Source organism: Sorex fumeus, unplaced genomic scaffold (genome assembly GCF_029834395.1).
Source record: "Sorex fumeus unplaced genomic scaffold, SorFum_2.1 ptg000054l, whole genome shotgun sequence".
Lineage (NCBI taxonomy): Eukaryota > Metazoa > Chordata > Mammalia > Eulipotyphla > Soricidae > Sorex > Sorex fumeus.
The window spans coordinates 35,345,514-35,357,678 of NW_026606111.1; the positions used below are offsets into that span (position 1 = coordinate 35,345,514).

Below are 12,165 nucleotides of genomic sequence, written 5' to 3' on the forward strand. Positions count from 1 at the left end.
GTGGTAGTACTTTGGGAACCATGTATGGGGCCAAGCATTTAAACTAGGGTCAGCAGCATGCAGGGCAGACACCCTACACCGCCCCCCCCCCCCCCCCCCGTGCTCTCTCTCCCACCCCATCAATTTTGAAATTCTTGCTAAGTTAGAAGCAGCAAGTTGTAGGAAAAAGAAGGAATAAATAAGTCAGTTGCTAAGTAAAAATTTCTTAACAATTGAATACCTAATGTATAATAGTTTTTCTATGCCAAACAACTATGGTGTGTCAAGTTTTTTTTAATGGTTATTTATTTTCTCATTAAACAGTATGTTATCATGTACATGTAAATTATTTATAAACTATATAATGCAGGCAAATAGTAGTGAAGAAAATCAAAAGTAGAAATGAGATTTTTCTTATAGGTGGACAGATAATTGAGTAAGAGATTAAATGGGTGGTGGGTAAAAGGCAAGCGGGGGCAGACTAAGCTCAATACTACTTTTGATTTAGTTTGGGCTGTGCTACATTTTAAGTATTCCATGGAGGAAGAAATTTTGCTAATAAACACTTCAAAATACAGTCTGCAGTGTAGAAACAAAAAATTCAGCTGTGGATGTTAGATTTGTGAATTACTATAATGATATTCATAAGGGATAAATAAATTAGAAAAATAAATATTCTGAGATGAGGCTAAGAGGAAGAATACCAATCAAGAGAAAAATAACTGTTATTGGAGAACCACAAGAACATATCACTTTGTTGAAGCCAAGAAGAGAAGCCAAGAGAGATCTTTTTGTGCTCAGTAGCAAAATTATCTTTGTTTTAACTTTTTTTTGTATTTGTGTTTTAAAGTTTCTTAGACATTTTATAATTCACAAAATCATATATGATTTATGAAAAATTAAGAATTACAGATTACTCTATAATAATTCTGTAAATAATAGTATTTTGAGAGAATAGAATTTCATCAGGCTCTGAGAGACATTAAGTAATTTCACCTAAAAATTGAGAGTAGTGTTGGAAAAACTTAGTGGGAATTTTATTCCCAAGTTGATGTTTTGAGTGTTGAACTGAAATACTCCCAAGTTGTGAAGGTAACCTCCAAAATAACTTTTAATTTATAAAATTTAAATATTTTGTAGGAGGTAGTTTTTTAATATCTGTCATTAATGAAAAAATTGCTTTCTGGTAAACATTACTGCTATGAAAATATTTGTCATCATTTTGCTATCCAGGCAAGGTTTTTAAAATTGGTCATTGATACCTGGAAGTTATTTGTATGTCCTGTTAATTGATAGAAAGACCAAATCATTGCCTTGTTGTGTCCATATGATGGCTTAACTCTTTTACATTTTTAGAACCCAATCCACCAATAGACCAAGTTATTCAAAAGCCAGGAGTTGTGCAGAGATTTGTGAAATTTCTTGAACGAAATGAGAATTGTACTTTACAAGTGAGTTCTATAGCTTATTTTATGATCTTTTTGTATAACTAGCATGTTTAGAGCTTCTAAAGTGACTTCTCAATAACAAATATATTGTAAGTGTTCAATAAAATTTGGCTATTAAATGAAAAGTTAGTGTCACCTGTTCTGCTATGGTCATTGTTGAATGTTAGTTTTGCTTTGTTGTTGTTTGGGGGAACCACAGTTGACCGTGCTCAGGGCTTGGGATGAATGTGAGTTTGGCAGGCTGAACAGAGGAAAGTTAATTTCAATGGAGAATGGTATGTGTAGAGTACAGGGTATTCAAGAAGAGCAATTGGAGCTTGAGAAATGTGATTGACACTTCATGAAATTCAACAGTATAAAATTGGGACAGGTATATGCTATTTTCCATTGATATTACCTAAGTTAATGTCAAATACCATAGTTCAGGACGTTGACTTAACTAATAGAGAGGCTTCAAGCTGGTGATCTCTAATCAAATTGACCCACAAATTACATGTTTTATTTAGCCTGCACAAGTTGTGTTTTTTTGGGTTTTGGTTTTTGGTTTTTTTTTGCTTTTTGGGTCATACCTGGCGATGCACAGGGGTTCCTCCTGGCTCATGCACTCAGGAATCACTCCTGGCAGTGCTCAGGGGACCATATGGAATGCTGGGAATCGAACCCGGGTCAGCCGCGTGCAAGGCAAACGCCCTCCCCACTATGCTATCGCTCCAGCCCCAGCCTGCACAAGTTTTTAAAGATTACTTAGTACACTTAAAGAATTGAGGAATTACAAATAAAAATCTATACTGAGGAGCAGAGAGATCGTACAGGGTTAATTGGGTAACATGCAGCAAAACTGGTCTTGATCCCTAGCATCACATGCGTTCTCCCACGTATCACCAGGTGTAGCCCCTGAGCCACCACCAAGTATGACCCAAACCCCCTCCCAAAAATCTAGTTTGGTTTTGATAAAAAACCTAAGTTGGCATTTTTGCCACATAGTAAAATAGTAAAGTAGGGAACATAAGTTGGCTATGCTTGATGGCGTTCAGGGCCATCACCAGTAGTGCCCTGGCAAGGTTGGAGTTGGGAGCCATAACAACCACAGCTAGCAGAATTGGAAATGCAGAGCTGGGGCTTAAGCTCAGCCTTGCATATACTAGGCATGTGTTGTACAATATGAGCTATCTCCCAGCTCCATATAACAATTTTAGAACTGTAGCCACTCCATATTTTGCTTGTGTATTTGTAAATAATTTTCTATAATTCACTAGTTTGAGAGCTATGGGTTGAATTTCCTCAGTTTTGTTGTAAGTCATGCAAAATATATGCAAATTCTAGTTTAATTGATATAAATAACTTGTCAGAGACTGCTGCTTTGACAAAAAATGCCACAAATGTTTTTCCTATCTCTGCTTATACGAAATTCTTTGGCTTAGAACAATTACTTAAACTTGTAGTTTTCTTGTTTCCTATATGGAGAGCTTGGGGATTAGATGTTCTGTAGAGAAACAAAAGTACCTTTATGATTCTAAGTTTAACAAATAATACCATTGTTCTATTATGCAATGCCTCTTTAAACTCCTTGCTTTAGAACACCTGTCTAATAATAAACATTAGGAGTCTTCTGACTTAAACATGCATGTGTTCCATTGTTGTTCATAATTTTGTAAACTTACTATATTTCTTTTCAGTGTTTATTTTCCAGATTAAGGAGTTTTTTAAAAAAAATTCATGTTTTTTCTCTATGAAGTCATATTTCAAATTCAGTCATACTGATTAGGCCAGTGTGAATTTACCTAGCTGGATTCCCCCCCTCACCCCTATACCTGTTTGAACATTTCTTTGGCACTTTAATTTATTTTACTTTTATTTTTCCTTAGTTTGAAGCTGCATGGGCATTAACTAATATAGCGTCTGGAACATTTCTGCATACCAAGGTAGTGATAGAAACTGGGGCTGTTCCAATTTTTATCAAACTTCTTAATTCGCAGCATGAAGATGTTCAAGAACAGGTAAGTTTCTAATTTGAATTGTTACACTGACTTCCAAAAAAGTTTTTAACTATTGCCATCACCACTAACAGAATATTAGACTGCAGAGAGTACAGTGTTAAGTGATTTTTTTTTGAGCGCAGAAAGCAAATTTTAGAATAGATATTAAACATATTAAATTATGTTTTAATGTTGAAATAAAACTTTTCCAATTAAAATAATTGACAGGGCTGGAGCCATAGCACAGCGGGTACATGGCCGACCTGACTGGCCCGAGTTCGATTCCTCCACCCCCTCGGAGAGTCCAACAAGCTACTAAGAGTATCTCACCCACACGGCAAAGCCTGGCAAGCTAACCGTGATGTGTTCAATATGCCAAACACAGTAACGATAAGTCTCACAGTGGAGATGTTACTGGCCCGCTCAAGCAAATTGATGAACAACAGGATGACAGTTATAGTGACTGAAAAATTGTAAAATAGACAATTTGCATTTGCTGTAATTGAAATGTAGTGACTAATTTGATTTTTAACTTGGTATTGTATTAATTTTTTTTGTTTTTGTTTTTAGTTTTATTTTTGGACCACATCCCGCAGTACTCAGGGCTTTCTGCTGGCTCTGCACTCAGGGATCATTCCTGGTGGGGCTTTAAGGATCATAATGTGGTACTGGTGAACAAACGTGGGTTGGCTATGTGCAATGCAGATGTCCTGCCCACCGTACTATCTCTCCAGCCCGTAACCATTTATTTTAAAAAATCGCAATGAACCTGCGCTAATCCTAAACTTATTTTCAGAGGTTTGACTCTGCCTTTTTTTTAACTTTATTTTTCTTTGCTTTTTGGGTCACACCCAGCGATGCTCAGGGGTTCTTTCTGGCTCTGCACTCAGGAAGTATTCCTGGTGGTGCTTGGGGGGACCATATGGAATGCTGGGGATCAAACCCAGGTCGGCTGAGTATAAGGCAAGAGCCCTACCAGCTGTGCTATCACTCCAATCCCCCCAAGCTTATTTTTTTTTTTTCATTTTGGATCACACCTGGTGATGCACAGGGGTTACTCCTGGCTCTGCAGTAAGAAATTACTCCTAGTGGTGCTCAGGGGGACCATATGGGATGCTGGGAATCGAACCTGGTCGGTCGTGTATAAGGCAAACGACCGTATTATTACTAGTTATAATACACTGTATTATCACTCCAGCCCTTCCAAGCTTATTCTTATATTGGGCATTATCTAGTTTTTCTATGCTTTATCTCTTCTTTTGCAAATTGGTTTCTTCCATACTGAGACATTTTTTTATTTTTGGCATAGGGTTTCCTTTTAGTGTACTAATTAACTGGATTATTAACCAAATAGATATATTTTGCTCTTCTTGTAGAGTCACAGCACACAAAATGTGCTCTTTGTTCAACTATATTCCACTCTTAAAAAAAAATCTCCATACATTCCATTTGAATAAAACTGTTACTAAATTTAAACTTGTTTCTTTTCTTGAATACAGTGAGTAGGGTGCTTGCCTTGCATGAAGTGACTTGGTTCACATAGAGTTCCCCATGCACCCAGAGCACAGAACCAGAAGTAAGCCTTGAACATCTCTGGTGGGACCAAAATCCCAAACCCACCTCTGGTGTGACCCAGAAAAGACATAAAACAAAACAAAACAAAACAAAAAAACAATGAATAACTGAAACCCAATCCCCCCTCCTCCCCAACAACTTTGTAACTATCTCAGGGTGATTCATTTTTTAAAAATTAATTACAAAATAAAATATTCCCTGTCTTACTGTTTAGACTATTTTTTTAAAAATTCTTGAAAGTTACCCCACTTTATTCATTCTGTATTGAATTAATAGAGAACATTTATTAGTACTGTCATAAAAGAGTATAATTAAAATTTTTTTTTTAAGGCTGTTTGGGCACTTGGTAATATTGCTGGTGACAATGCAGAATGCAGAGATTTTGTTTTGAACTGTGAAATACTTCCACCTCTTTTAGAGTAAGTACTTTTAAATTTATCACATTAAGTCAATAATATTCCTGAAAAAGAAATAACTGCTTTTAGATTTATAAGCAGTTAAGTTATTCAGACGCTTTTAAATTTGGCTTACATTATTTATGCCTACAATAGTTTGAAAATATTTAAGAAATAATTATAACTTATTAGTACTTTATATTCTTTTGTCATACTTCGTTGCTTTACTTGATACTTATTATGCTAAAATATTCTACATACAAGCATATCTAGTTTCTAATACAACAATAAACATAGCTAAAACAGAAAATACATGAACAGATATTAGATTTAGGATTCCAGTAATTAAAAACTTATTTTTAAATTTTTTACAAATATTTCTCTGTATTTAATTTGAAATATTTAGAGAACAAATATTTTTTGAAGATATTTTTCTTTTAGGATTAGAATTTACTTAAATGACTTACTGTGTTTTTTTTTTTTTTCAAATACTTGTAACTTTTTTTGTCCATTTGAAACTTCATTTAAACACCATGATTTACATAGTTGTTCACAATACAGTTATTTGGGTATTCAGTATTCCAACACCAATCCTACCACCAGCATGACCTTCCCTTCACCAGTGTTCCAAGTTACCCACTCCCTTAGCAGGCACAAATAACTTACTTTAAATTGCTTGTTACAATATATTTCTTATAATTGTTTTACTAAAGTTATTTTCCAAGGATTTTCCCAGCTGTTAGGTGCTAGTTGATCCTTCTCTGCTATGTTTTGGCTCACTGAGCTTTGTGGGCTTCTATGCAACTTTCCCATCTAATGTTTTGTGTTCATACTAGACTCAGTACTATGAACTTTGAGATGTCCCAGGGCCACTTATGTGTCCATGCGCTCCAGCAGCTGTATCACTAGGATGATTCAGCAGCATGGCATCTCAGGCCTACCAGGTTCACCTTGACTGTCGCTTCTCTCTGAGATGGGTCATGGGGACAGACTGCTTAAATGTGAGTGGAAGCTGGTGAGTGTAGCCTGGAGACCTATCCTACCAGTCTCACCTTGGCTGTGGTTTCTCTCCTTTGATATATTAAAAAGGAAAAAAAAAAGTAAGCTCAAGCTAGATTAATTTTTCCTAACCCTAGCAGAGTCCTAACTCAGTTGTTACTTTAGATCGTGACAGAATTTGTCCATGGCCATGCTCTTAACTTTTAGTTAAAAATTAGGTGCTTTGTCCTGGCCCATCTTGATGCCAGGGTAGCTCACAGCTTGCCCTGGGTCCACCCAGTCCCTTCATGGGACCCTGCTTTTGGGGTGCTAGGAAGTAAGGGCCACTGAGGCTTAAATCAAGAGAACAGATGCCCAGGAGTGAATATCATTTGGAGTCGGTTAATTAAGCATAGAATTAACTGTCTTCTTATGTCTATACAAAAAGGACATTGCTCTGAATTAACTATGCAAAGGACTTGAGGAGAAAAGAAAAGCAATATTTTCAAGTTAACAGAGTCTGATTAGGAGATAAAAGTGATTGACCAGAGAACAAAGAAATGGTTACAAATAAACACAGAAATGGGAACACTGTGATGGGAGTAACCCAATAAACCTAAGCTCCCTCTGGCAAAGCTGAAAGGACCAATGTTATCCTGCAACTTCCCAAATAACTAAAGCAGTCATAAAGTGAGGTGTGGGGGAAGGGAGAGATGGGAGGAATTGCATTTACCAACTTTCAACTATAGTACAAATCAATAATAATTGAAACAGCTTATTATTGGAATAAAGATACTGTAGAACAAAAGAGCAAAGTTGAGAATCCTGAGTTTAACCCCCAGATTTATGTGCACTTAATCTATGACAAAGGAGCTAAGTATATCACTTGTAGCAAAGAAAATCTTTTCAATAAATAGTGTTGGAAAAACTGTATAGGCACATGTAAAAAAAACAAAATTAGAACTGTACCTCATGCCACCACAAAAGTAAACTCAAAATGGACTAAAGACCTCAAGGTTAGACCAGAATCTACAAAGTATATTAAATAAACATTGGATATTATTTTGGTTGTGCTTTGGGACAGGGATTGGGACTTGGGATGGAAACATCCCAAATTTTGTGTTGGGAAGATTATAATGGTGGTGGGATTGGTGTTTGAATATTAACTGTAATCAAATATTGTGAACCACCTTATAAAATAAAAAAAATTTAAAATAAACATTAATAAAATTCTCTAGGAAATTGGCCACAGAGGTATCAACAAGATGACAGTAGGGCACAGACAACAATAACAGCAGCAACAACAAATAGGATTATGTCAAATTAAAAACCTTCTGCATAGAAATAAATTCAAGTTACAATAAAATAATACTCTAAAGAATGGGAGCAAATATTTGCACACAATGCATCAAATAAAGGGCTATTATCCAAATTGGTAAAGCAGTCACAAAACTCAGCAACAAAGAAATCCAATGACCCCATCCAAAAATGATCTAGGAGCTGAACAGACACTTTCCCAAAGAAGACATATAGATGACCAATAGGCATATGAGAAAGTGCTCATCTTGACTCGTAATTAGGGAAATGCAAATCAAAACAACATTAAGATATTAGATAATGTTAGTGAGAATAGCACATTAAAAAGCCTGGAAATGGACAGTATTGGCAGGGTTGTGGTGAGGAAGAAACTCTCATTTACTGTTGGTGGGAATGTCATCTGGTTCAGACTCTAAAGCAATATGGTGATCTCTCCTAAAAGGGAATAGAACTCCCTTATTGTCCAGCAATAACATTTCTTGGCATCTAACCCCTTAATACAATATCATTAATTTGAACAGATATATACACAAACCTATGTTCATGACAGTGCTTATTACATTAGCCAAGAAATGTTTGCAACCTAATAAATGTCCCGTCCACAGTATAGGAAAAGATCATGTTTGAAAAAGAGTTTTTGAATAAATCTTACCTGTCTGAAAAAATAAATAAAAAGATCCTTGGGGATCTTGGGGGAGGAAGGTGGATACACTTACGATGGGTGTGGTGTTGGAATTACATACACAGGAAACCATCATTAATAGTATTCTAAATTATAGTATCAGAATCAATAACATTTAAAAAACAAAAGCAAATCTTTAAATGTGTTAGTACGGACTTAAATAATTAAATCTGGAGGGATTTCTGCCAAAAGCAGCTGGATTCCGAGATTTGTTTCTGAGTCTCTGGCATCATGGCTAAAGCAGTTTGGTCAGTAGCCAGAGGGCCCGTTCGTGGGAGGTGACTTGGGGTCTCATTGGGGCGGGGAGGAAAGACCCACGTGTCTTGTCACTGTGGGCTCCTGCTTGGCTGTCCATTGGTCCATTGGTCCATTGGAAGATGACGGACCCCAAGCCGCCAGGGGGAACAGGCCATGGATCGTCACCTTTTCCTACCTGGAGTGACACGGGGCCGGTAACCTAATGTGGAATCTGGAGGCATTTTTGCCAAAAGCCGCTGGGTTCGGAGATTTTTTTCTGAGTCTATGGGATCATGGCTTAAGCAGCTTGTTCAGTAGCCAGAGGGGCCCATTTGTGGGCCTCTTAGCATTTTTTTTTAACCTTTTTGTGGCATGAACATTTTATTCTATCTTCTCCTACCCTGTTAAAGTTCTGCTGAGAAGTTCAGTGAAAAGCTGGTAAAGATACCTTTCTATGTTCCTGGTTGTTTTCTTTTTTTTTTTCCCTTAGCAATTGTAAATAATTTTTTCATTGACTTTTAGTAATTTAACAATAATTATCTTAATATAGTTCATTTTGAATTCAGAAATCTATGGTTTTTCTCAACTTCCTGGATATTTATGGTTTGTTCTTTCCTTAGGTTTGGGAAGTTCACTGCTTATTTTTTTGGTTTTTTTTGTTTGTTTGTTTATAATCTCAGTTCCCTTCTTTCTCTTTTCATCTTCTGGAATTTCCAATATTCCTGATATTGGCCCTTCAAATGGAGACTTAGATTTCTTTTAGATTTTGTTTTTTCCAATCCTGTTTCTCTCTTCTATTTGAGTCATTGTCATGATTTTATCTTCAGTTTCTGAGTCTTTAGTGACATTGACTCTACTTGTGCTGCTTTGTATTGATTGAACATAGATTAGATTTAATACCCAGTATCTTTGATTGGAATTTTTTAATATTTAAGTATTTTTAGTAAAAATAATGTGCTTTTATATATATGTATATATACATATATTTTATAACTTGGACTTGCTTCTCTGTGTTTAGTTGAGATTATTTAACTTTATATTTCTTTTTGATGACTTATCTCAATTTTGTTGCCTCCTCCTTTTTTGTGTATTTACTTTTGCCTTTTGGAAGTTTATCTAATTCCTTGAACAATTTGATCGTATTTTTATGTAGATGCCCAGAGAATTTTCTTATTGTATGGGTTAGATTTTGTTTTATGTTTTTTGGCTTTTGCTTTCCTGTAGGTGGCGCTATTGCTTTAGTCTTTGAATTCACCTTTGTTCTTTTGGTTTTTATGGGGAGGAAAAGGGTGATGAAATGAGATGGAAAGCAGCAGTCTTCACAGTGCTTTTATTGTGGTCTCAGGGAAACAGCCTAGTGGGAGAGTTGCAAGATATAGCTCTGCTTCCATACCACTCCATATTATTTTTGTCTAGACTAAAAGTTTGCATTACAGTTCTTCGGATCAGTGCTCTGTTGCTGTTAATGTTCTCTTGCAGGGGTTTCAGGGAGTAGGGGATTGGTTAACTCTGTTGTTCCAGCTGCTGCTAACTTAACACATCCAGATTTCCCTTTTCCTTTTCCTCTTCCCTTTCCCTCCTCTTTCTACCTCTCCCTATTCCTTTCCCCTCCAGCTCAGGTTAGTTGGTTTGTTTTCCTGTTTGGGGACTGTGAACATTTCTTTTCTATATTTCTTTTCTCCCCCTCCAGTCAGAGCTATTAATAGTAAAGGCTACTGGTGTCCTCCACACCTCTCAAAGATGTCTTCTGTGATGAAACTTTCTCTCGTGATTCCATGTGAGGTATTCCACTTTCAGATATACAAATACATGTGCCTCAAGCAAATCAAGATGTCAGCTCATGAAATTTTTTTGAACATATAGTTAGTTGTACATTATTAGGAATTTTTCTCACCAATATATTTCTGCCACTTTGCCAGAAGTTTTGGATCTAAAACGTCAGAAATAGAATTCTGATAACTGCATTTTTATTTCTGAAAATAGAAGCAGTTTATAAAATTTCCATTCCTATTTTGCCAGATCAATTTTAGTGTGTTATAATTATATTTGAGAGATCCTTATCTTTTGACGAAAATTTTATAAGGGAAAATGAACATAAAGTGATAATTTCTATTTTTCCCCCCTTGGCAGGTTATTAACAAATTCAAGCAGACTTACAACAACCAGAAATGCTGTATGGGCGCTCTCAAATTTATGTCGAGGCAAAAACCCTCCTCCAAATTTTACTAAGGTATGGGTAAAACACATAACTTAATAGACCTCTATACATACCTTTTAAGTCTTCTTTTAGCCAAGTTTTAAGAGATTAAAGGGGCTTTTTTCTATTTTTTTGTAATTATTTTCTATATTAACTACTCAGTATTTGTATAGAGAGAGACTCTGTAGATGGTGAAAAGAGAAGATAGTAAAAAGAAAAATCAAAATATAATAAATCTCTACTGATAATATTGCTGGGGACAAAAGTAATAGTGAATACCTAATTCAGAAAAGATGAATAATTTATTACTGTGCCTTTGCATTTACTCTTTCACTGTAACTTTAAATTTCAAATCTAGCTTTAAGCATTCAAGATTTGGCTATATTTTGACTGAAATATCAATTTTAAGATTTTATTTTATCACGATCTTTTGTTCTTTTACCATACCCCATAGATTGTAGTTCAGTATATTATATACCATCAAAGCTTTTCATGACCTTCCAGTCTGTGTTTATTGAGAAGTACACATATGGCTAAGAAGCTGATTTAAAGTATTGCTATAATATTCAAAGTATTGAGTGTTATATTTAATACTTTATATTATTATATAATATAAATATTATATAATATTTTATATTATTATATTTAATACTTTGCTTTATACATTGCTATATACATTGATATATATTTAAAGTATGCTATTCATTAAAGGAAATTTTTTTTTTTTAAAAACCTCCCTTTTCCTCCCACCCTCTCTTTTTGAGGACCAGGAGTCCACACTTGCCTAGCCCTGACTGCTCTAGGGAATTTTATTGTGATGCTTGTATATTTGGCCATGGTGCTCACTGAGTATTACATATCTTTTTTTCTTTGTAATTCTATTTTATTTTTATAAATTTGTTCACAATAATCGATTACATTAAATATTCAAACACCAATCCCACTAACATTACACCTTCCCACCACCATATTTCGAATGTTTCCATCCTGAACCCCAAACCCTGCCCTCAAAGCAGAGATGAAGTAATTTATTTTGTATTGCTTATAATGAATAATATGCCAAAAATAATCCAAAAAAGTTTTCATAGAAGAAAATGTATGAATATTGCTGTATTTCACCCAGGAGCCATTAAGCTCTTCAATAAGAGATTATTAACATGTTGTTAAAGTTTGAGCCTTATGTGCTTATATATACGGTCGCATTGGGAATTGAACCCACGATGTTATGCTTGCAAAACAGACTTTCTAAACCATTAAGCTATCTCCTGAATTCTGAAATAGTTTTTTAGCCAGAAATCTGGTTTAATAGAGCTGTGTCTAGGACTAAAAAGATTTGAGTACAGCTGCATTTCACAGATACTTGAGATAAAAGTTATGAGAT

General features: G+C 35.3%; 1 protein-coding gene across 1 annotated transcript in view; it reads left to right on the forward strand.

Moving 5' to 3' along the window:
* The window catches only part of KPNA5 (karyopherin subunit alpha 5), a 44,704-nt gene that overhangs the window by 15,000 nt on the left and 17,539 nt on the right, over positions 1-12,165 (forward strand). The window contains exons 5-8 of the mRNA XM_056125262.1: positions 1,336-1,430; positions 3,293-3,424; positions 5,309-5,397; positions 10,718-10,817. Coding sequence (XP_055981237.1) covers positions 1,336-1,430; positions 3,293-3,424; positions 5,309-5,397; positions 10,718-10,817 — 416 coding nt within the window. The remainder of the gene's footprint in view (positions 1-1,335; positions 1,431-3,292; positions 3,425-5,308; positions 5,398-10,717; positions 10,818-12,165) is intronic.